The 25,797-nt window shown below is 42.0% G+C and overlaps 1 protein-coding gene across 1 annotated transcript in view; it reads right to left on the bottom strand.

Moving 5' to 3' along the window:
- The window catches only part of DNAH3 (dynein axonemal heavy chain 3), a 173,739-nt gene that overhangs the window by 122,227 nt on the left and 25,715 nt on the right, over nucleotides 1-25,797 (bottom strand). Inside the window, exons 8-17 of the mRNA XM_059415167.1 lie at nucleotides 25,323-25,448; nucleotides 24,018-24,213; nucleotides 22,081-22,260; nucleotides 17,670-17,806; nucleotides 15,722-15,827; nucleotides 15,353-15,531; nucleotides 9,676-9,860; nucleotides 8,337-8,460; nucleotides 5,074-5,227; nucleotides 4,136-4,280 (exon numbers count right to left, since the gene is read on the bottom strand). Coding sequence (XP_059271150.1) covers nucleotides 4,136-4,280; nucleotides 5,074-5,227; nucleotides 8,337-8,460; nucleotides 9,676-9,860; nucleotides 15,353-15,531; nucleotides 15,722-15,827; nucleotides 17,670-17,806; nucleotides 22,081-22,260; nucleotides 24,018-24,213; nucleotides 25,323-25,448 — 1,532 coding nt within the window. The remainder of the gene's footprint in view (nucleotides 1-4,135; nucleotides 4,281-5,073; nucleotides 5,228-8,336; nucleotides 8,461-9,675; nucleotides 9,861-15,352; nucleotides 15,532-15,721; nucleotides 15,828-17,669; nucleotides 17,807-22,080; nucleotides 22,261-24,017; nucleotides 24,214-25,322; nucleotides 25,449-25,797) is intronic.

Below are 25,797 nucleotides of genomic sequence, written 5' to 3'. Positions count from 1 at the left end.
TGATTTCTGCTCAGGCCATGACCTTGAGGTCATGGGATCAAGCCCCGAGTCTCAGACTCTTGATTTCTGCTCAGGCCATGACCTTGAGGTCATGGGATCAAGCCCCGTGTTGGGCTCTTCTCTCAGCAGGGAGTCTGCTTGAGGATTCTCTCTCCCTCTCTCTCTCTCTGCTCATTCCTGCTCTCACATGTGCATGCTCTCTATCTCAAATAAATATTTTTAAAAAGCAAAGGACAGCAATAACAAAATCTTTGCAAGGGAACAAACACATTGTAACAGAAATGAGAAGACATCTGAAGGCTCCATTAGTAGACTGGGCACAGCTGAGGAAAGAATCTTTGAGCTTGAGGATATATTATCGAAACTTCTAAAATTAAAGCAAAAATAAGATGGGGGAAAAAATGGAACAGAATGACTAAGAACTCTGGGATAACTACAAAATGTGCAACACACAAGTAATGGAAATACCAGAAGGAGAATAAAGAGAAAGAACAAAGAAAATATCTGAAGCAATGACTGAGACTTTCCTGCAAATTAATTTCAGATACCAAATCCACAGATCCAGGATAAATGCCAAAAACCATATCTAAACATACTATATTCAAACTGTAGGAAATCAAAGTTAAAGAGGAAAACTTGAAAAAAGCCAGAGGGAGGGGGAAAAGCACCATAACTTTGGAGGAGCAAAGATAAGCCATTATATTCCCCTTCTCCTCAGAAACCACACAAACAAGAAGAGAGAGGGGGCACCTAGGTGGTCTGCCTTCAGCTCAGGTCATGATCCCAGGGTCCTGGGATCCAGCCCCATGTTGGCCTCCCTGCTCAGTGGGAAGCCTGCTTCTCCCTCTCCCACTCCCCCTGCTCGTGTTCCCTCTCCCACTCTCTCTCTCTGTCAAATAAATAAGTAAAAGCTTTAAAATAAAAAGAAAAAGAAGACAGTGGAATGAAATTAAAGTATTGGGAGAAAAATCCCACCAACCTTAAAATTCTCTATCCTGAGAAATTATCCTTCTAAAGTGAAGGAGCAAGAGATACTTTCTCAGACAAACAAACTGAGGGAATTTGTTGCCAGGGACCTACCTTGCAAGAAATGTTAAAAGAAGTTCTTGAAAGAAGGAAGAGGATTTGTCAGAAACTCAGACTTAGGTAAGGAAAGAAACAGCATTAGAGATACTTTAATTTTTCTTATTCTTAGCTGATCTAACAGTAACAGTTTGTTCAAAATAATAATAGCAACAATATATTTGATGATTACAGTTTATATACAGATGACATAAATACCAGAAATGACACAACAGATGGAAGGGAGGAATTAGGGATGCTTTACTATTACAAGACATTTTTGAAATAAAGTTATATATAAACCTTAAATAGAGTCCAGCAATCTACTCCTGGGCATTTACCCCAGAGGAATGAAAACTTAATGTCAACATGAAAACTCATATATGAATGTTTACAGCAGCTGTATTCATGACAGCCTAAAACTGGAGACAACCCAAATATCCACCAATGGGGCAATGGGTAAAAAAACTGGTATATCCGGGGCACCTGGGTGGCTCAGTGGGTTAGGCCTCTGTCTTTGGCTCAGGTCATGATCTCAGGGTTCTGGGATCGAGCCCCATATTGGGCTCTCTGCTCAGCAGGAAGCCTGCTTCCCCCTCTCTCTGTGCCTGCCTCTCTGCCTACTTGTGATCTCTCTCTGTCAAATAAATAAATAAAATCTTTAAAACAAAACAAAACAAAACAAACAACTGGTATATCCATACGATGGAATACTATCCAGCATAAAAGGGAAGGACCGATGCTTATAACCAATAACTGGGATGGATTTCTAAGTAGTGTGCTGTGTGAAGCAAGCACTGTCAAAAAGTTACATACTATATCATTCTGTTTGTATAACAATCTCAAAAAGAGGAAACCATTGTAACAATGAAGAGCCCAACAATACCAGGCACTCTGGCTGGGGGTAGAGTGTGACTACAAAGTGGGCAGTACAAGGAATTTTGCTGAAGTGATGAAACTTCTGCCTCCTGATTGTGGTGAATCTATGTATATGTTAACATTTATAGAACTGTATGCCAAAAATGTCCTTTCTGCTGTGTATGATTTAAAATTAAAAAATTAAATGCAAAACAATTTTAATACAATATCACTTTCTAATAAAAAGACTTGGTAAACTATAAAATATTTCCCTAACACCATAAAAATTTTGTATCTCAAACCAAAAAAAGCAGCATGTTTAAAGGTGACACTCTGCAAGAGCTCCCATTAAAATAAAGAGTAAGGGCGCCTGGGGGGCTCAGTGGGTTAAAGCCTCTGCCTTCGGCTCAGGTCATGATCTCAGGGTCCTGGGATCTAGTCCCGCATCGAGCTCTCTGCTCAACAGGGAGCCTGCTTCCTCCTCTCTCTCTCCCTGCCTCTCTGCCTACTTGTGATCTTTCTCTGTCAAATAAAAAAATAAAATCTTAAAAAAAAAATAAAGAATAAGATGAGGGTGTCCATTAGTACCACTGTTTATTTTGGAAGTGCTAGTCAACACAGAAGAGTGAATTTTAAAAAGGGTATACAAACAAATAAATAAGGTAAAGTAATATAATTGCATAGATATGGCTGAGTACTTGGGAAAATTAAGAGTGCTAATGAAGAGGGCCTGTATTGCATGGAGTTCTGGGTGTGGTGCATAAGCAATGAATCTTGGAACACTGAAAAAATAAAATAAATTAAAAAAAGAAATAATACAAAGAAAGGCATTAGTGAAAATGAAAATTTTTTAAAGAAAAAGAAAAATAGGGACGCCTGAGTGGCTCAGTTGGTTAAGCAGCTGCCTTAGGCTCAGGTCATGATCCCAGTGTCCTGGGATCGAGTCCCACATCGGGCTCCTTGCTCGGCAGGGAGCCTGCTTCTCCCTCTGACCCTGCCTGCCATTCTGTCTGCCTGTGCTCGCTCTCATTCTCTCTCTCTCTGACAAATAAATAAAATAAATAAAATCTTAAAAAAAAAAGAAAAAGAAAATTTAAATATCAAATCAGCAATAAATAAATAAAAAGAAATTGGCAAAAACCATTTTCAAAGCTTTTACTCCCAGGTTTGTTAAGGGTGTGAAGAATGGGTACTCTTAGATACTGCTAGAAGAGCAATAAATTAAAACACAACTTTTCTAGAAGATAGTTAATAACAAAAAGTTTTTAAAATTCTAATTAATTTTCATCCCATGATCTTTGATCTAGCCATTTCACTTTTTAGGAATTTACCTTAAGAAAATGATAATTGTACCCATTACACTGGTGACAAAGATGTTCACCACAGTTGTGCTTATTATAACACTGAAGTGGTGCAAAAAAATTTCAGGCTTAGCTTTACAGGTCTCAAGAGTTGGTCCTCTGCTCATATACACTCTCCCCAGGAGACATCATCCATGGCTTTTCATTGTAATCTACACTCAATCACTCCCCAATATAAGTTTCCCCCCAAACATACAATTTAACTTCAGGCTGATATCCTCATGTTCCCATTGGGTGTTTGCAGACACCTTAAACCTGGTATATTCAAGCTGATGGGTCTTTTTTCCTAACAAATTTGTCATTTCTCTTATTCAGTGATGGCAATATCCACCAAATTACCTGGGCCAATAATCTGAAAGTCACCCTAGGTTCTTCCTTTTCCCTCCCTGACACCTGCCCCCTATCAGATCAGTCATTAAGTCCTGTTGACTCGACCCCTCCATCCCCACCGCCCCACTGCCTCCAACCTCCTCTTCTTTCTAGCCTCCAGGATCTAGAGAAAAAAGGAGTAGTTTACAGATAGATGTCTCTGGCACTCTGGCCCTTCTTGGAACAGCACGGTGATGGAAATGCTATCTTATTATTCCCCCTCTCTACAATCCATGGTCCTGGGCGACTTCCTCTTCTGTTATACCCTGGCAATAGGTCTGGCACTTCAATTCCCACTTTCCATCATTATCACATTAGAAAAATTTGACTGTGGGGATGCATTAAACCAGACTATAAGAATATGATAAAAAAAAAAAAAACTAGCTTAAATCTGAAGTTTAAACCCTATTCTAGAACAGGCTGGGTTGGACCCATTGCCCCAGCAGCCACCATGTCCCAGTAGACTGAGCCCGAGCGTACCGTACCGTTCATCCACTCCTCTGACTTGATGCTAAACTCGTAGGTTGTCAGCCACAGCTGCTCATAAGGCACTTTGTTGCTGATCAAGGCTTGCAGGAGAGGGAAGGTACTCTTCTCCTTTTCCAACAGCTCCTCCTCCTTATTGATCAACTGCAGGGCAAAAGGGTTGCTGCTCACTGGGTGGCTGGTTTTCTGAACCCTCGAAGCCCCCATGGCAAAACCCTCAGTGCTTTGGAAACCAAGTTGAGGAAGACGTTCATTCATTTGGAGAGCAAGAGAGGAAAGCAAGACGTGGACCCAAGTCAGAAAGTCCCTCCGCTAGCTCTGAGGGCTGGGATTGCTAAGATCTAGCAGGATGAAGCTCTAGGATAATTTTCTACTTGCTCCATCCTCTTTAATCCTCCTCTACCATATCCATATCCCCATTTTTGCAATTTTCATATATGTATTTTAGTTGTTTACATGATGCTGCCCCCTTCTTATGTTGACTTGCCTCAAAGATAAGAACTTTAATGGTTAAACAACTTACTAGTTGACCTTCAGGGCAATTTACTCAGCTTCTCCAAGCCTTAGTTCTCTTATTTTAAACAGGGATAAATGGGGGCAATCACAGTACCTACTTCAAAGGTCTGTTAGGGGTATTTAGGGATGTATCACACAAGAGCCCTTTGTACATTGCTGAGCACATAATAAATACTCAGTGTATGTGAGCAATTATTCTATTGTCATTTCTTCTTTGCGTACGCAATGACTAACAAAAAAGCTGATATAATGTAGGGTTGCAGGAAAACGTAGTTGAAAGCACCAATGAAAAGAATTGGTTAATTCACCCATCGACACTATCCACCTGACAGGTGATGTTAGGAAAACACAAAATCAAGAAGCAGAACCAACAGGGCAGGACAGTCATAAGTCTCCAACCCCAGACCCCAAGACCCCAAACCTCAAATTCCATTAGGGCTTGATCTAGGTTCTTTGAAAGCTCGCTAAGCTTTTCAACATTGTTCTTCATTTCTTCTGTGCTCATCACTTCACGTTTCCTAAACCCATCCAGTTCCTTGTTGTAGCTTTCAAGTTTCACCTCAAATTCTGAGCACCTAAAAGCAAAGGACAGACCAATCACATTTGGACTTTCCACTTTTGATATTCAAAATATCAGCAATTGCTCACCCATATTCAAGCCTGGGGAGAATCTGATCCTCTGATCTTCTATATATCATATAGACTAATATATATATATATTACTCCTTAAAATCCTACTTCCCAGAGATGTCTGCTGTGACCCTATTGATGATTAAACATGTTCACATATTTACCTGTACGAGTAAATATATATATATGTGTGTGTATATATGAAATCTATATAATACTTATCCTATACAAAATGTATATATATATACATGCTATTCAGTCATCCATTAGGTATTTATTATTAAGGACTTGATACATTCCAAGGACTGGTCTAGGCATCAGGGATACATTTGTGATATATATTATTAAGCTCTCTATCTTCATGGAGCTTGTATTTTAGTGTGGGGAGACCTAGATAAGAAACACATGGATTAATGGACGGGTAGGTGTGTGGATGGATGGATGGATAAATTTATACAGAGATAAAGATAAAATGAGTTATTCCTGATAAGCATAAAGGCTCTGAAGAAAATAAAACAGGGCAGAGGGCCTAGTGGAAGGAAACAGAGGGCTACTTTAGCTAGAATGATCAGGGAAGAAATTTTAGCAACAAAGCAAGTTGCACAATTACTTCTCCCTTTTTCTAACAGAGTAGAATATATTACACAGTGTTAAGCTGTAATTGCTTAGGACACAGTAGTTTCTGAATTACTTTCATGTCCAAATATATACATATGTATATATTTCATACAACAGTACAGTCATCAGTAAATAGCAGGCACTCAGAATTCTGGCATGAAATGGAATTCACTCCAATGTTCAAAGAGAGAGTTTTTAATGAAGGGACTACCTATACAGGTAAGATATGGGTAGCCTCAGAAGGAAGCTATCATGACCCATAGGGCCAAGAGAACAGTGGGAACTGAAACCACGGAGAAGCAAGAATTGTCATTCAGGAGGGATGAAGATCCTACCGGAGCACCAGGGCCAGACGGGGAAGAAGAGGGGAAAAAGTGATCACTGTCCAAACTCCTGAGGGCTCTCCACTGGGGGAACCCTGCCTGGATCCAACAGTCAAGGGAGCCAGTGGCTTGGGTTTTAGTCAACCAGGCACTGTGTAGACAGAGGAGAAAGAGGTGCAAGAAGGAACTGGGTGGGGTGTGGTGGGGGACAGCAAGTGGAGAGTAGTGTTGAAGCCAAAAATTAATGTGGGCTTGTAAAATAGGTCAAATTTCTTAGAGAGGGAATGAGGTTGGCTTCATAGAAAATGAATGAATAAATGAATACTTCTCAGCCCCCCTCACACGTCATTCTCAGGATTAACGCAAAAATGATGGATGTGAGGTTTAAATGTTCACCAAAGAGAAGGCTGAGGCCAGGGCTTCAGGTTATTCTTGGAGTTCCTCCAGCGCTGAATGAATCTGCTGTGGAGAGCCTAGGAACAAGCTGGGCCATTGGTGAGAGTCACCCCTCCAAGAGGGGATGGCCAGTGCCCTTCTCCTCTCATTGTAAGTGCCAGTACTCATTTCTCCCAGGGTCTTTCCTCACTCCTCCGAACTTTAACAGCACTTACTGCCTCTAAGCAGTCTTGCAGCACTGTTCCAAAAGTATGCTTGCAAGGTCGTGGTTTAGAAGTGAAGCATTAAAAAAATGCTTTCTCCCCAAAGAAGTTATTACCCAAAGGATGAAGGAAGTAGACAGATTCTGAATGCCTACCAGGTGCTGGGTACCACTCAGGCACAATCTCAGGTCATCTCATTTTGTCCTTCCGCACAATGACAGCTTCTTACATAATGAGATGATTTGAGATGGGCTCTGTTAACTAATTTTCTGGATGAGGATACGGAAGCTCAAAAAAATGAAGAAAATCTTGCTCCTGTTCATCTAACCTACAGATAGGTTCCATGGTGGGGGCTCTTCACAAGGGGACATGGGGTAAATGGGAATGCTGTACTTCCTTAATTTTCCTGTGAATTTAAAACCGTCCCAAGAAATGAAGTCTATTAATTAAAAAATATCAGTAGCATCCATTTGGCCTAAAGTTCTGGGTAGAGAGAGAGAAGAAGGCTGCTGGAAGAAAAATAATTGTGTGCAGGCAATTGTGTATACACACACACACACACACACACACACACACAATTTTTGTTGTTCTTACTGTTTTTTCTGGATGGCAGACCTAGGCCATATTCTGAAGGCGGTGAATAAAGAGTTTTCTCCTTCAGCCCAAACTCCAATTCTGGGTAGAAATCCTGCTTTTATCCATCCTGGCTTTTATCTACTCTTTTCCTTTCTTGGGAGTATTTGCTGGGATTATAGGACCTAAGGCTGGATGGGTTGGCGGGGGAGTGTCTCATGTGTGAAGGGGATAATAATGGGAATGACTCCACAGTTACAAACCAAGCGTCACAAGCTGGGACGGCCAGGCGTGCGTGTGTGACTTCCCCACCCACATGGTACTTGGCCCTCTTCACTTGAACATTGTTTGATTTTTCAGTAGGTCTGTATTTTCTCTGCCACTGGACTGAAATCTTTATTTAGCAGCCAAACACACTTACCTGTCCAGAATACAGCACAGCACATAGTAAATATCCATAATAAATACCGGTTGTATTGACAAATAATGGATGAATAAATGATGCGGCCACATGAGCACTGAATAAAACCCCAGCTGCCGAACGGGCCACGTCTCAGCCTCCTACCACGCCTCTATTATCCCCATCTTGCTGCTCGCAGATCTGCGGTCTGCAGTGTAAGGCTGACGATTTTGCTATTATTACTGCGAGGCCATTATTCTGTGCCACTATTTTTGTCCTTTTCTACCTGCACCGCCGAATTCCAGTTGTTCAAGGCAGGGAGGGAAGGCACTGGCAGGGTCACGACAGTGAAGCAGGCTTAAAGAGAGCATCTCTCAGTGGGAAACAAAAGGAAATCCCCTCTCCACCAGTTGTCTTCAGCCTTCACCCACGCCTTGCCGGGGGGGGGGGGGGGGGGGGTGTCTCTGAGCAGAACCAGAAACCCGCAGCGTGTTATCAAGCTGGGTATCGTTTCTGGAACAACCTCACACTCTCTCTGTACCTTTTAATGAGGTCCATCTCGGCCTGATCCCTCTTGTTAAGGAGCAGGTTTCGGCTGTTTTCAAAGATATCTTCGATCTGGTCTGGCCAGAGGAACAGAGTGCTGTTCAGTTTGATATCCTCTTCTGCAAAACACATACAGTCTGCTCCAGGACACTGCTCATCATAGGTCAGCATGCGGGGAATTAATTCGGCAGAACGAGAGGTTAACGGAAGTGCGTGAGGGCGTGGCTATGAAATATGGGGCCATTATGGATTAGTGATAGCCAACATTTACTGAGCACTTTCCAAGTGCCAGGCTAGAAGGACAAGCGCATCCTTGTTTTCACAGATGGGAAAACAAAATTGAGCCAGGTAGTCAAGCCAAGTAGTCACCGCTAGAAGACAGCTAGAAGGCAGCAGAGACCATTTCAGACCCAGCCTAACCAACGCCGAATATTCTAACCACTATACTCACTGCTTTCCCAGGCTGGGTCTGAGCAGGGTAGCCTTGGGCTCAAGTTCCAGTTCTCCTCTTTAAAAACTGTCACCTCTTCTGAGTCCCAGTCTCCCTTTTGGTTAAATGTCAGTAATAAAATCGGTGCCAGATGCCCCACGCATCCTAAGGCTCTGGTCAGCTGAAATGTCCTAGGTTCCCTCTGTGCCCTTGCGAACTTAGGAAGCAGAGGTCCAGTGTGTGTTCATAAGGTCAAGGGCACAGCTCATGAATGTGCAGTTTAGGACACTGTTTTCCACTCTCAGTCCCTATGTCTCCCTCCCATCACCCTTGCCCCCAGACACCATGACCACTAGGTAATTCACAGATATTTTGAGATGGAAGAAAGATCTGAAAACTTGGCTTGTGGATAGTGTCTCAGTTTTTCCTTCAGAACCTGATCCCTACAAAACTCTACCAGTAAGCCTTACAGGGCTCTGGCCATTTCTTTCCTTTTAAGATATGCAGGAGCATGAAGGGAAGTGTCCTGGCCTCTCCTCAAAGGCAGGACTGTATTAAGACTATAGATGAATGAAATCTATCCATCTATAAAAGGACTCTGCATTTGGAAGTGACTTTTTCAGAAACACCAGCCAAAAGATATCAAGAGAGGCATCTAAGAACTCATCAAATCCTTAGATACTTCTCATGGTCTAACAATAAGATCCCCTTGGCTTGATTAGAATTCCTATGGATAAGAGCATGGAATTCGTGCCTCTAACATTCTGGGGACGCTTGAAAAGCAGCTCTCCCGATATTGACATTGAAATGGTAGGACTGCTAACTCCCCTTCTTAACTCCTTATCTCAAAAAATATAGATATACCTATACATTCGCATATAAATCTTTAGGGTGTTGGACTTACGGGGCAAGACTGCATAGTCCATCAGAAACTCCAACCGTTCAATCGCATCTCGAAGTTGCCTCCTGAGTTTGAACACAGTGACATCACTGGATTTCTTTAAGAATTCAATGAGGGATACCAGCTCCTCCGTGTTGGCAGGCATCTCACTGACTTTGTCTGCGATGGTGTTGTACTGATTACAAATGCTACAGAGAGAGAAAAAGCTACTCTCACCATTATCCTCTAAAATCACTTTCTTATAAGATCCATTATGCTAAATAGGCATGATTCTTATTTGGAGACTAGAAAAATGGTTTCTAACTTTTCTCTACCTGCAGATCTGTGATGGGTAATATTTACATGCACGCTACTCTTCAAGCAAAAAAAAAAACCAAAAAACAGTAATAAAAGAAATAATAACTCATGGGTTTACTATGTGCCATGCCCCATTCTAATCACTGGATATAGATTAGCTCATGTAAGCTCCACATCAATTCTTAGGTGTAGGGACTATCACAACCAACATTTTTGGATGGAAGAAAGTGAGGCTGAGTCACTTTATCCAAAGCAACATGGTGTGGAGGAGTCAGAGACAAGATGTGAACTTGGTTCAATCGATTCCAAAGCTTGTTCTCTTAACAAATGCACCATGGGTAGAACCCAGATTTAGACCACAACAATATGAACAGCACCACCACCACCAATAGCGACTCCTCGACTTTTATGCTGAAGTAGAACACTAAGTTAATTGGTAATCACTACTCTTCAAAGTACGGCAGCAAACTTATCCTCGTGTGCTGGAGGTAGTTCCTGGATGGCAAAAAGAAACTGACATTCAGCCACTGGGACCACTAAATCGAACTGCCCACTTCCCAGACTGGAGACTATGAGAAAAGGATACTACTCAGTATAATTCAAACACGCTCTAATTTATGCAAAAACCAATGAGGAGGGACGCCTGGGGGGCTCAGTTGGTTAAGCATCTGACTTCAGCTTGGGTCATGATCCCAGGGTCCCTGCTGAGCAGGGAATCTGCTTTCCCTCCCCTTCTGTAGCTCCCCCTGTTTATGCTCTCTCTCTCTCCCACACTCTCTCAAATAAATAAATAAAATCTTAAAAAATGATGATTTTCATCCATATTTTAATTATAATTAGGAACAAATGATCTGCAATACATCCATTCCTAACAGAGTGGTCCTCAAGAAATGTTAGCGATAGCTACCACAGTTTTTGTCATTAGTAAATAATCATTGTATGTTGACATTCACACATTATAGATAAAAAATACATCCAAAACTAATGACATACTGTATGGTGACTAACAACATAATTAAAAAAAACCCATTTCTCTCAGTATTTTCAGTCCTCAATATTCCTTTTTTTTTTTTTAAAGATTTTATTTATTTATTTGACAGAGATCACAAGTAGGCAGAGAGGCGGGATTGGTGGGGGGATGGAAGCAGGCTCCCTGCTGAGCAGAGAGTCTGATGCAGGGCTTGATCTCATGACCCTGGGATCCTGACCTGAGCTGAAGGCAGAGGCTTTAACTCACTGAGCCACTCAGGTGCCACCCCTTTTTTTAAAAAATTTAATTATAAGTGACACTCTATATTCCTTCTTAAAGTAAGGAGACACCCCCATTGTGAAGCTAATTGTATGTACCGAACTGAAGAAAAAAATAATTAAACCATCTTGGCAGATGCTTCCAGGATTTTAGAAATGAATTTTTATACAACTTAGAAACTTTCTGCAGAGAAACATTACCTACTGCACTACTACATGGTATTCTCCACTTCAGACCTAGAAGACACGTCCAGGCTCCTTTGTATTTTTAGCTGGATATCTTACTTGTCACCTTGGGCTGCCATAACAAAATATCACAGACTGGGTGGCCTAAACAACAGAAAATTATTTTCTCACAGTTCTGGAGGTGGCGAAGTCCAAGGTCAAGGTACTGACTGATTTGGTTCCTGGTGAGGGCTTTCTTCTCTCCTTGCAGACAGCTGCCTTCTCACTGTGACCTCATGTGGTGGACGGGGAAACAGTTCTGGCGGCTCTTCCTCTTCTTATTGGGGGCACTAGCCCTATTAGATTAGGGACCCATCCTTGTGACCTCATTTAACCTCATCATCTCCTCATAGGCCTTGGCTTCAAATGTAGTCACGCACCGAGCACTAGAGTTTTGCAGTAGACTGAATGCATGGGCACCCCCAAATTTTTAATGTTAAAACCTAATCCTCAATGTAATGGTGTTTGGAGGTGGCCTCTGGGAAGTAAGTAGCTCATGAGAGCTTCCCCTCATAAAGGGGTTTAGAGCTTTTATAAGAGAGAGACCCCCTCACTCATTTTTCCATGTGAGGACACAGGAAGAAGAGGACCATGTACATAGAACCAGGAAGCAGGCTCTCAATAGATACCATATCTGTCGGAGACTTTATCTTGGACTTCATAGCCTCCAGAACTGAGAGACATGAATGAATGAATGGATGTTTGGTTGAGAGAATGAATTTCTGTTGTTTATGAGCCATTCAGCCCATGGTAGTCTGTTGTAGTATCCCAAACAGGCTAAGACAGAATTCAACACTTGAATTTGGAGAAGGGGACAGTTCAGTCCATTGCAGGTATGGTCACGTGACTGAGTTGCAGTCAGTATGAAATGGGAAGCAGGGATGAGTATCACCTTTAGGGGCAGCACGTAAAACTGTCCTTGCATGTTCCTTCACGCTCTTTCCGCCTTCCAACTGTCTAGCATGTCAGCACTTAGAATGGCCCTGAAAGCTACATGTTAAAGATGTAAAGTCACCATCTGCTTGAATTTCTGGGTGTACCATAGTAGGTCACCCCCACCAATCTGGAGCTACCCCGAGAAGAAAAAACTTCTATAGTGTTCAGTCATGGCATCTTCAATCTATTTGTTACAGCATCTAGCCTAGCCCCAATACAGGTAGGTCCTCTCAGTGTGACAGACTCTTACTTGATGAGAATTCATCCTTCCTCCCTTTTGTATGAGAATTCAGAGGATAAATATTATGTGGCTACTAGTTATCAGCTTCTTGCAAAGGCCCAGAAGGGTGGCAGAAAACCACTACCCATTAAACTCTCCAAAAAGTCCTTGGTATGGGTCATTGATATGAGGCATCTGACCAACACAATACCTTACCAATATCCAGGGATAAGGTGAGGACAGAAAACATTGCTTTCTACATAGACAGATGATGGTATTTAAAATCTAAAAGGCCAGAGGTTCCACAAGCACAGGGCTATTCTCTGGTGTAGGAGATAACATATAAGGGAGACCAATTAATCCTGCATCAGTCTGTGGTCTCTCTCTATCTGTTGTCATTATTTGGGTAAGAGCTCTCACACTGAAGGAAACAAGCAGCTGGGCCACAGGGATAACTATTTATCTCTATGCAGGTCCTTGAATTTTTCATCAGTAGTTCAGGCCTCTGCTTTAGCAGCTTTAAACCAACGTACCTGCAGTGGGTATGAACGGCATGCCCACTTTTCTACCAGTGCACTCCAAAGTGCCCTCCCTGCCTTTATGGGCAGAGCACCCCCATTCTAGGGGGCACCTAGTCACTGGCAACAGAAAGGCACCCCACTCCCAGCAATGGCAGGACAATGAAGTGGTAAGGACAGGGTTTGGGATGAGGAGACTCAAATTCAAACCCACTTACTTGGGCAAGTAAGGTTTTCTTCCTGGGCCTCATTTTCTCCTCCATTCAGTAAAGGATCTTACTTGTATCTGTCTTACCTACTCTTGGGGTTGTTGAGAGAGTTCAGTGAGTCAGAGTCATTATTTATTTTTAAGGCAGAAAGAAAGAATCTTAGCCACCACCTTGGGGTTTCTGCATCCTTAGAAATCCTTGGGGTCACAAGGAGACTTTTTATTTTCACTTACATCTAAAAGGCCTAATTACACCACTTATTTTGATGAGGATGGATACTCTGACTGGCCAAAGTACCATGTTGCTTTGATTTAACATGAAAAAATGGACTACTTCTTACAAAATAAATTTTCTTTGATGCTCAAACTTCCCAAAGAAAGCATCCTACTAGTTTGAAGTATTTCTATTGTCCTGGTCCCCAAACCTTAATTCTATAGGCGAAGACACTGAAGATCTAGTAGGTAAAGCCAGAGGACACACAACAGAAGGTCTTAGATTCAAAACCAAATCTTCTGGCTCCTAAACCAGGAACCTTACCATTTCATCACTCTGAGAAAAAGCTGAGTGTGGTAGGTGCGGTGGTTGGCCACAAGGACTCTGGGGTCAAAATAAACGAGGTGAGGCCCTGTATGTGCTACTTGCTAACCTCTGGGAAGTCTCAGTTCCTTCATCAACATAATGGACAGACCAGTGAACAACCTTTTAGGGTTGTTCTATTTTTTTTTTTAATTTTATTTATTTATTTGATAGAGAGTGATCACAAGTAGGCAGAGAGAGAGAGGGAAGCAGGCCCCCTGTTGAGCAGAGAGCCTGATGCGGGACCCGATCCCAGGACCCTGAGATCATGACCTGCACTGAAGGCAGCGGCTTAACCCACTGAGCCACCCAGGTGCCCCTAGGGTTGTTCTAAAGACTTGATTAGATCTATACTGTTCGGAATGCTTACACAGTGCCTGGACTATAACATGTGCTGGAAAAACGGTAGCTTACTATTATCCAAAATTTGCTCATGAGTTTCTGAAATGTATTTTGTAAACTTAAGGTGCTACATAATGTTAAAATTCTCTCTCTCTCTACATTTTTATATATGTATATGTAATAAGAATAATACAACATATAACACTGTTGGTAGTGGTAGTGTTTACTAAATCATCTTAGTCTAGAGCTAAAAGCACTCTGAAGAAGAGAGCTAGAAAGACGTGGATTAGTCATTTTGTAAGTTTCAAATAGTTCACCATGGTGTTTGGTTCAGTGCTGCCCCAAAGACCCACATCAGCCTGGTGTCACACACGCCAGGACTTTCTGAGGCAACTGGAAAGAGAGAAACCATTTTCCCCTCTGGATGGGAACCTGAGAGGATATAAGCCTGGAGCTTCCGGGCCCACAAACAGGACAGCGCCTGTTAGAGATGAAAGCTGAGTAGAGGGAGAAATGCTGCATCCTACCTGCAGGTTTGAGGGCCTGAAGCTGGCAATTCCCGAACGTTTCAATATGTGAGCTCCAAATTCCCTTTTTCATTTTAGCCAGTCTATCTGAGCTTCTATCCCTTAGAAACCAAGATATCTTGACAAATATATAGTCACCAGTGAAATGAAGCTACCGCATAGAGCTTGAGATTGATCAACAGAATCCTCAGACCTATACAGCAGACACCTGCACGGGAGTGATTCCACGGGGAGCCAGTAAGCACCCTCTATCTCTGAATATATGCTAGATGGCCGGGGGAAGGGCCTCTGACCTCAGACAGCAAAGCGCATGGGGCAGCATCTCCCTGAAGATGTCTCCAAGAAAGCCAAGGCTGAGGGATCAGAGATGGACAGCTGCAGGAGGCCTCCCACCTGCCTGCTCCAAGCCCCAAATTCACCTTCTAGCCTGAACCTGAATTCCCTGCCTCCATCACTCTGGGGCAGAAACAGCTTGAGCCAGAAGTTCTGTCTGGTCATGGCTGGGAGGTGCAAGTTCTGGCTACATTTTCATTGTCCCGTTCACACCCCATGTTGTTGTCTCTCTGTCCACAGTAAGAGTACCTGGTATTCATGTTCCGGTTTACGTCCACTTGGAATTGGATCAGACGGTCTTTAAGATTTTGGGCTCGCTCACAGAGGTCATAATTTAGGCTCATGGTATCAAGGCAGAACATGGCCAAAGGCACGGTAATGTGCATGGATGCAATTTCGTTTCTCCGCCTTTTTATGCTACGGATCCTCTGTAGAAAGGAGCACAGTTGGTAGCTTGATTTGCCTTTAGCCTCTGTGCACCTGACCCCAGCAGCCCCCCACCAGCCAACCTAGTCCAATGCTGAGCACAACATGTATACTAACAAACACACTGACTATGTCTTGGATTGTGTGCAGCATGTGTCACCAAGATATAAAATATCAAATGATATGTCCTACCACCACAAAATCCTCAATTTCATGGTTTTCTTTCAGGAACGCAGTGATGTTTTGTTCTGCCATGTTATCCAATAAGTCATCATACTTTTTGTAGACATTTAAGTATCTGCCATAATCGAAGAGCATAACATCAGACATGCAAATACGGGTCACCAAGTCAGATTACGAAGAGTGGCAAATGAAGACATAAGATCATAAAAATTAGCCCAAGCCAGGAAAGGGAAACAGAATGTGGCAAAAAGTGTAGTGAACTGGGAATTCAGACCGTTGGCTTCAAATTCCAATTTTGCCACTTCCTAGCTGCATGAATTTAGACAAGATATTTCTCTTTTCCAAAAATCAGTGTCTTTAGTTTTAAGTGAAAATGATGACACCTCGTAGTATTGTTTTAAGGCTTACCTATAATAATGTGCATATAAAGCATCTAGTACAATGCCTGATATACAGTAAATCTGTAATAAACATTGGTTCCTATCCTTTCGTTCAGCAATAAAATTCTATGTCTAAATTTTAAGATGAAAATTGGGAACTAACAAACCTAAAATCTATTGGATAAAATTAAGTTTTCCTCTCTTAAAAGATCACACAAAAATGGCTGCACAGATTTCTCTCAAATTGGAGGTTGTATTTGGGATGCTGTGACTTTAAATTTGAATTAAGGATGCCGGGCTGGCTCAGTCAGTGGACCATGTGACTCTCGATCTTGTGGTCATGAGTTCAAGCCCCACGCTGGGCATGGAGCCTACTTTAAATAATAAAAATAATAAAATAAAATAATAGTGAAATAAAATAAAGATGATAATGGAGTAAGCAGAATTAGTTTTGTCAGGCCCAGGAGTTGGCCAATACTTCAGAGAGTCTAAAGCTGAGATATAATATGAGGACCAGTCAGTCCAAAAAAACAAACAAACAAACTGTGTGTTAGACTCCAAGAATAGGGCAAACAGAGCTTTCAGATAGATGTCTCCAAATCAAATTCATAAGGACAGAGATTCCAAATTGACTCTATGATTTTCAGACCAGAAGTAGTTCTTAACTGGGGGTGATCTGACCACTCAGGGGACATTTGGCCATGTCTGGGGATGATTTTGGTTGTAATGACCACAGGGGGATCCTGCTGGCTATACCTATACCTATAGGTATAGGTCAGGGATTCTGCTAAACATCCTACCATGGCACAACCGTTCCTCACAGTTAGAGTTTTCTGGTCTAAAATGTTGACAGAGACACAGTCAAGAGCCATGTATTCTGGTTTGACTGGGAGAGCCCAGATTTACACTTGTTGTCCCACAGCAATTGTTAATAAAGCCCTCTTCCTTCTCAAAGTGTCTCCTTTTGGAAGCTGTATTATATGAGCCCCTAAACTAGGGACTGCTCACATGAACAACTGTGAGACATTTTACAGTACGATGATTAAAGAGCATTCAGATAACTTGTCCTCAATCCCCTTCCTTTAATCCCTAAATCCAAAAACCTCTAAAAACAGAAAACTGCTTCAATATGTTATTGGATGGCAAAAGCTGGCCTAAACCAATGTGAGGCTACTTGGGGGAATATTCATATTTTTCAATGTAGAAGTATCAACATGTTTCATTAAGGGATGCTTCCCGAGATCCTGCTGAAGCTGCATCATTGTATAAAATATAATCATTATGTTACTTTTCTAAAATCCAGAAATTTCTAAAGGCCAAAACCTGTCTGGCCTCATAGCTTTCAGATAATAGAGGTGGACCTGTAAATTGAATTTGAATTCTGGCTCTCCTATTTATTTGCAGTGTAATATTGGGAAAGCTTCCTCATCTGTAAAATGGGAATAATTATGCTTACCATTGTAAGCATTGGCTATTATTACTATGAATGTGTTTCTGATGTGTGGGAATAGTGACCATGTATTTGATGACAAGCAAACCAATATGAAAATGGCTAAGTTACAAGTAAACCAACTTACTTGTGGGGGCCAACTTGATTTTTCTGATATACCTCAAAGGTTTGATCCACAAAATCAGAAACTAGTTTTTCTTCAGTGTTCACAGTTCCAAGAATCAAGTTATAGCCTTTCAGCTCCGGGAACAGGATAGATTCCACCTAAAGAACAGAAACCACCTCTGATGTCACAGGACATCCACGAGACACAAGAAGGGAATGGCACCAAAAGGTAAAACCTTTTGCAGCAGACACATTTTCAGGGACACCAGATACATTTTCACTCTTTTTCCTCTTGGATAATGCCAGAACTATCCTCTACTTTCTTCTCCCTGGTTTTGGGTTACTTATCTTTTCCTCATCCTCGCAAGTCTCTGGTCCATGAAGAATCACCCTATGCCTCCAATTAGGATGTTAGGTTTCCCTGCTTAAGGTTTACATTCTAAACTTTTTCCACTCAGCACAATCATAATTAAATAATGTGTAATGAGCTTCTCTGCATTTGTCATAGGTTTAAATACCATGAAGGCCTGGATCCTATCTCACTTTGTCAGTATTGTGAAGGGTTCAACAAGTGCTTGGCACATAGTTAAGTGCTTAATAAACACTGTGTGACTGAATGAATATTATAGTGATGTTCCTTGTCCCCTGCCCACATCAGCTTTTCCTAATGAAAAGCTACTAGAGACATGAGTTCTAATCCTAATTCTGCCACTAACTAACCATGCAACCTTAGCTAAGCTACTTCTCCTCTCTGAACTTCCATTTTCTCATCTGAGGAAAAGGAGAGATACTAGATGCTTCTCTCAGCTCGGGGGGGGTGGGGGGGGGAAATCCATGGCTTTATGGTCTTGAAGCTAGAACAGTATCTTTTCTGATAATTCAAGTTCTCTAACTTCTTCATGGCATGTGTGTGTCCCTGAGAAATGTTCTCACTTGCATGACTCATGAAGATGGCCAAGTCCCTGCTGGGGATCCGGTGCCCTCCCCTCTAAGAAAGCTAACAGTGATTGGTCCCAGCAAAGACTGTCAGAGAGCTCTACTTGGTGACAGCCATTACATACAGCAGATAGGAATGTACTGATTTAGAAAGGGGGAAAGGCTAGTGCAAATAGTCTGTGTTCCTTCTTTGGACAATCCAAAAGTTTTTAAGCCAGTGGAGGAACAACTTCTTGGCTGTGGCCATACTGAAGACAGCAGTTGAAAGCAAAGGGATGAAGGATCTGGCATTGGTCAAGCATACAGATGAAATGGTTTAAAGACACACGACTGGTACATTTAGGCCATGTAAGAGATTGCATATGGGCAGCATAAGGGATTGTTTCTTTGGAAGAGGTCTTCAGTTGAAAGAGGAAGTAACACCTTTTATTGCCCTTTAAATCGGGCAGTCTGTAAAACTAAGCTGAGATTAGTGTTGTCTTCTCCAGATAATCATGGTTACGATCTGCAGATCTCCCTGACCCTCCGGTCCCTGACTTCCTGGTCTTGTGGTCACCCTCAGAGCCTACGCCTACACCCTTGCCCAAGTTTGGGATTTCCCTGGCACTTGGAGTGAGAAAATTCTCCCATCAAGAGAGACACTGGCCCAAGGAGACCCTTTCCACAGTAGTGTGTGTGTGTGTGTGTGTGTGTGAGAGAGAGAGAGAGAAAGAAAGAGTGTGTATTTCTGATTATGAAAGTAACACGTTAACATGGTTGCTAATGCGGATTTAAAAAATTTTTTTTAAGATTTTATTTATTTATTGGACAGAGAGAGCAGAAGAGGGCATAAGCAGGGGGAGTAGCAAATCGAGAGGGAAAAGCAGGCTTTGTACTGAGCAGGGAGCCCCATGCAGGATTCAATTCCTGGACCCTGGGAATATGAGCTGAATTGAAGACAGATGTTTAACCCATTGAGCCACGCAGGCGCCCCAGATTTAAATTTTCCTTATTGCGTTTTTAGTTTTAGAAAACCCTTCTTTATTTCACCCCACCTCATTTTATTTATGCCTCTCATTCCCCTCCTCATTTCAATCAGTATTATAGCATTTATGGTTCTTTTTTTTTTTTTTTTTTTTGCTAAGACAACTATTTTCTAATATTTACTTTGGTTTCCTCTAGTAACCTTCTCATAAATAGGCTTCTCTTTGCATTTTCAAAGCCTCATGTTAACATTTTTTCCAACTTTCAAAATTTATGTTTAGGGGGCACCTGCCTGCCACGGTTAGTGGCTCCATAGTTAGTGGAGCATGGGACTCCTGATCTTAGGATGAAGTTCAAGCACCACACTGGGTGTGGAGATTACTTAAAAATAAGATCTTAAGAAAATAAAATAAATAAAGGGGTGCCTGGGTGGCTCAGTTGGTTAAGCATCTGACTTCAGCTCTGGTCATGATCTCAGGGTCCTGTGTCGAGGTCTGCATCAGGCTCCCTGCTCAGCGTGATGTCTGCTTCTCCCTTTCCCTCTCCCTCTGCCCTTACTCCCACTTGTGCTCTCTCCCTTACTCTCTCTCAAATAAATAAATAAAATCTTAAAAAATTAATTAAATAAAACATATTTAACCATAAAAAAGACAAGTCTGGCAAGGGTCGGGGATACTGTCCACCTGTTGTTCTTAGATCTTATTAGATATTCAACCTGAGGGGCTATTATTTTAAAGTAATAATACCCAGTTCAGAGATAAAACAGTGTGAGGGGTTTGAGGCAGGAGGCAGTGCTGTAGGCATTCTAGATGGAGAATGTTGAGCCTGGGTTGTTTTTCCTCACAGCCTGATAAAGTCCCATTGGCATTCACCTGGGTCTAGTTTTCAACCCCAGTACACACTTTGACCTGTGACTGTTATCTTCTTGCTATGACAATCCACTAAATCTACTACCATCCTTGCTGGGTGTTTGCTGGAGCAGCCACATGAGCCCTGGGCTCTCCTAGCCCAGCTGCTCGCAAGCACTGCTAATCAACAGCAGTGAAGGAGAACTTGACTGGTATGTACTTAATCTGTCCCCAAGCCCCACACTTATCCTTCCAAATTACATGGTCCTCTCTTTCATTTCCTTCCTAGGAATATGGATGGGTAGGAGAGTAACCCACTGCTTCTTCCCCCTCTGCACACCCAGTTTTCTTGTTAACCAGGCTTGGTTGGGCTTGAGACCCCAAATTTAAAGTTATCTGGTGAAATCAACTGGAGCATTTGGCCTATAGCCCCCAGCTCTAATCTTGAGCTCTTAGAATCCTCTAAGTACATGACTGCAAAGAGAAGAGTACTTAAGAGCATCTGAGTATGACACATAATTCTGGGGACGGAGGGTAGGAGAGAAGAGAGAGAGAGAAAAACACTCCCCAGTTTCCTTCCCCATGCGGGGCTAGACACTGGTCTTGCCACATCAACCACACAGAGGGAAACAGAAGACAGATCACAAAAGAGTCACACTCATGTGGGTGATCCTGCCCAGCTCTAAAAGTCTGCTAAGCGTCTGGAACATGATTAGCAATGCCATCCTGGGAAGGAAACTGGAAGGGGCTTGAACCAGGAAGGTAAGCTTCAATCTTTCCCTTTGATGCCTGTAGTGGTTAAACAAACAAAGAAACAAACACACACACGGAACGTCAAGAACTAAATTAGATATCGTTTTATCAAGGTTCTGGTGGGTTCATGGCATTGTTCCATCGTGAATCAACCCAAGTTGGATATGACTTGGGACATATCTGCTCCTTTGAATTTGGATCATGGTGGGCCGGACAGGGGTGTGTGGGGGGGGGCTCTACTTGGTCACTCCTAATGCTCTTATTAAAAGTACAATTCTTGGGACACCTGGGTGACTCAGTTGGTTAAGCGTCTGACTCTTGATTTTGGCTAAGGTCATGATCTCAGGGTCCTGGGATCAAGGCCTACGTCAGGCTCCAAGCCAGTAATGAGTCAATTTGAGATTTTCTCCCTCTCCCTCTGTCCTTCTCCTGCTTGTGTGCACAAGCATTCTCCTTCTCAAATAAACAAATAAATCTTAAAAAAAAAATAAAAAATAAAAGTAGGAGCACCTGGGTGGCTCAGTTGTTTAAGCATCTGCCTTTAGCTCAGGTCATGATCTCAGGGTCCTGAGACCAAACTCCATGTTGGGCTCCCTGCTCAGCAAGGAGTCTGCTTCTCCCTCTGCACCTCTCCCTGTCATGTACTCACTCTCTCTCTCTCTCAAATAAATAAAATCTTTTAAAAAAATAAAATAAAAAAAAATAAAAGCACAATTCTCAAATATGTGGACATTTCTTTATGGCCCAAATCTTTATGGGGTTTGAGCTCTTAGAATCTTCAGAAACCAAAGGGGGGGGGCATACTTCCTTTTACTTTGGTATTTATCTCCCAACGTAAGACTCCCCTAACTGAATACCTTGTGCAAACAGCTGTTTAAAATTTATTTTATTCAGTAAGTAAAAGCAAAACAAATGATTAAGTTGATACTATACCTTGGGGATCTCCCTAGAGTTCTTAATAATTTCCAAGAAAGAGTTGCGTATTAATTCCCAGCAGTCATCAAAAGATGGATTAAAGACAATAACGGGATCATGGACTTCAAGTTTGATCATGATGAGCTGAGGCATGAAGAACTCCATCTCTTGGTAAGGCTCCTCAAAATCATTCCCAGCCTTTAGGAGACAAAAGATATGGCGGCTGTCACAAGGTAAGGCCTTCCAGAATCAAAGGAGTGAATTTTACCCATTCACAGTACAAAACAAACACCAGAAAAGGAAATGCAGAGTCTCACACACTATTCGTGTTCAAAGAAGGGCTAAGTACGGCATAGCCCACCCTGAGCTCACCTACTCGCCCTTTCCCAAAGCTTTTATTCGGAATGCTTACTTTGCTTAGAAATTCCTGCGTTAGTACTTCCAAATTCTTCCTATCCTTCAAAATTCAGCTCAAAATCCCCTCCCTGGGGAAGCCTCCCTGTTCTTCAGCAAGATAAAATCTCTTCCACTTCTTAACTTCTAAATTTCCACTTCCTTCACGGGACTTTCTCTTTCTCTCTTGCAGAGATTATATATATGTGTGTGTGTGTGTGTGTGTGTGTGTGTGTGTGTGTATACATACATTTTATCTTCTCTACTCTAACCTAATTCTAATTCTATCCATGTCTGAACCCTGTACTTCCTCCAAAATATCTGAGGCAGCATTTAGCCCATAGTTGGTGCTCAATAAAAATTTGTTGACAGAATCCGAAAGTATATTTAGTTATCTGAATGCCTCAAATGGAGCTTGCTAATGAGTGAATAGTCTATTTTACATACTCAAAATGTCTGCCTTCCTACAACAGAAATATTGGCAGGGAGATATCTAGAATTCCCTATCAGGCTATTAATATAAGTTACCTCTCATCAACTGCACTGCCTAAAGAAACTGTTCATAGTGCAGCTTGCAAAGTACTTGTCTAAGCCAATGATGTTAGACATTTCCAGATCTGTTTAAGGATGACTGATAAACATTTGTTGAATAGCTATCATGCATCAAATACCCATAAATCTCCCCTTCTTTCAGACATACAAAGATTTTACTTTTCCCTTTGTGTGGAATTTTAGAATGGGATTTGTTCCCACATCTCAGTCTCTTCTGCTTAGCAAAGTAGATGATTACAGTGACATCTATAGATGGGTTCTTGTCAGACAGTTAACATCACAGTCTAAATTCAGCAGCATTGGTGTCTACATTTTTTTGAGCATAAGGTCAGTTGTTCATCTTGACTTCATTTGGAAAAATACTTAGAATTTAACCTTTTGTAACCAGGCAATTTTATATTTTTATTACTCCTTTTTAAAGGTAAAATGTGCATGTGGTATGAAATCCAAATGAATCTTCCTTAATCCTCAGGCTATCTAAGTTTAGGGGATGCGATGATGTTTTGAAAACCAGGACACGGTGCTTTTAGCTTTTATTTTGACTTCACTGGAGTTTCATGAAGAAAGTTACTAATTAGGTCAACAAAGCCTTTTGTTATCAGAGATGCCCCTTTCAAAGATCAAAGAACAAAAAGTCAATATCTGCAACAATACACATAACACTCCCTAAATATCAAGCCAAAGATTTATAATAAAACTTTTTCAACTCCTTCCTTTAACAGAGAGGATCAAAAAGTGAACTATTTCCCTCCTATAAGGGGTATGAATTCCATTTTACTCAATCTTTCTTTAAATAATTTTAACAATTTCTCCACTTCCGGAGAACTTGGCCAATTTAGTAGTAATTATCTCAGGAAAGATTTCATGAGCTGATAATGATCCGATGTGTGTGGCAATCAAGAAAATTTTTACTTTTTGTCCTTCCCTCACAGCTGAGAACCTACGTGATGGAATTCTGATTGTCTCAGTTGTTTCCCCGTAAAAGGGCCTACTGCTGATCCCCTACATACCTTGTGTATCATGAAAAAGGAGACCAGGTCCTCAAGAGACTTAATGACCAAGTCCCTCAGCTGGAGTGACATGAAGGAAGCAACAGAAGCAAAATATTCCTCAATGTTATGAGAGGAGTCATAGTCACTTTTGGGAGCAAAATGGACCCAATGCTCCTTCTGTGAGATGAAAAGCTGGGCACAGGTTGGGATCCACCTGTAAAGACAGGAGGGTACCCAAGTTACAAACTCTTCTGAGCTCAGAGAAGTCTGATCAGACAGTCCCCACACTCTGTGACCGGGCAGATGGCTTACTTCCCAACTAAGCACCGTTCCAAATCGGTATTTTCATATCCCTGGCCATCTAACCTGCCAACATCCCTTTCCAGAGAAGAAAGTAGTAAGATCTGAATTGAGAGACTACTCTTCCAGTGGTAATGCCCAAATATACAAGCAATGCTGGTGGTGTGTCCTCCTCCAGGAGTCTCTAATTTCTTCACTATAATCAGAGATTGTGGTGAAGGGGCCTAAGGAACTGGAATGCTCCATGCAACTTCTCTCTCCGGCAAATGCCTGGCCTCTGTTCAGATTTTATAGGGGGAAAGAGAGAAAGAGGAGAAAAAGAAGAAAACCTAAGAAGAGAAACTCCAGTATGACAGCAGCTTCTGCTCAGAAGTTGGGACTAGAAATAAGAAAAGCAAAAGAAGAAATGGACACCTTGTTCTTTCTTCCTACCTCCCCCAGTTTCTAATTCCCAGTGGGAACCACTGGCCTTTTCATCCTATCCCATCTTCTCTCTGATTGCTAGAAAAGCACTCCTCTAATAACCAGAAAAGTACTAGGAGCAGCCATAGTTGTAAAGACAGTAACTAGGATATTTATTGAGCAGCTACTATGTGCCAACAGTTGCATATACATTATCTCTGATAATAAAAACCCTGTGGTAGGTATTACTGCCATCATTTTGCATAAAGGTGATTTCTCTGGCTCTGGACACAGTCTTTCATGCATTTGCAAAAGAAAAAGGAATTGTCACCTCCCTAACCCCCAAAGTTGTAGTTGTTTATCTGGGCCACCTGAACACAGGTCATTCAAATGCATTGTTGTGTAACCTAGCAAGTCCTAATGGACTTCAGAGGAAGGGAAGAGAAGTGGTACCCCCAACAGAGAAGAGTAATGAGAATTTCAGAAAGGCAGAGGGGGACCAGGAGTGAGGGTTGAAGAAGAGTGGACATGGGGAGTCACAAAGACCAGCAGGGAACTAGTTTTCTCTCCACAAAGTTTATGATACTGTGATGCCGTCCCATTCTGGGTCCAGATACTGACTTGTTGAGAAGAATTTGGCGCGCTTCCATGCAGTGTTTCTGGATCACATCCTGATATTCATGAGGCTGCAGAGGCAGTTTTCCTGCCAGTAATTCTGCTGTTCGAACAAACCTGAGGTCTCTAAATCTGCCAAAAGAGAGGGAGAAATGTCCTGGGCTGAGAAGACACTTAAAAATGAATTCCTAGGTTAAGTTCAAAGGGCATATATCTTTATTTTTTTCAAGGAGAGTAACACTAATTATAACTGAGAAATCTGAGAGTCTGAGGAGGGAGGAGAAAGTCCAGAGGAACCTTGCAAAGGGTAGATAGATGAGCCAACTCAGTTGGTGTTTGCTGAGCCTTCCTGTGTGTTCTCCTCTGGGTAACCTATCTGGGGACTGCTTTGGAACCAACCTGGAATTTGCCTGGCTGGGAACTGGAATATCAAATGGACTAATCAACGTTCTTTAACAGTGAGGACAGAGAAGATAGGTCA

The sequence above is a fragment of the Mustela nigripes genome, chromosome 11 (genome assembly GCF_022355385.1).
Source record: "Mustela nigripes isolate SB6536 chromosome 11, MUSNIG.SB6536, whole genome shotgun sequence".
Classification (NCBI taxonomy): domain Eukaryota; kingdom Metazoa; phylum Chordata; class Mammalia; order Carnivora; family Mustelidae; genus Mustela; species Mustela nigripes.
This window is presented reverse-complemented; position numbering and strand designations above follow the sequence as displayed.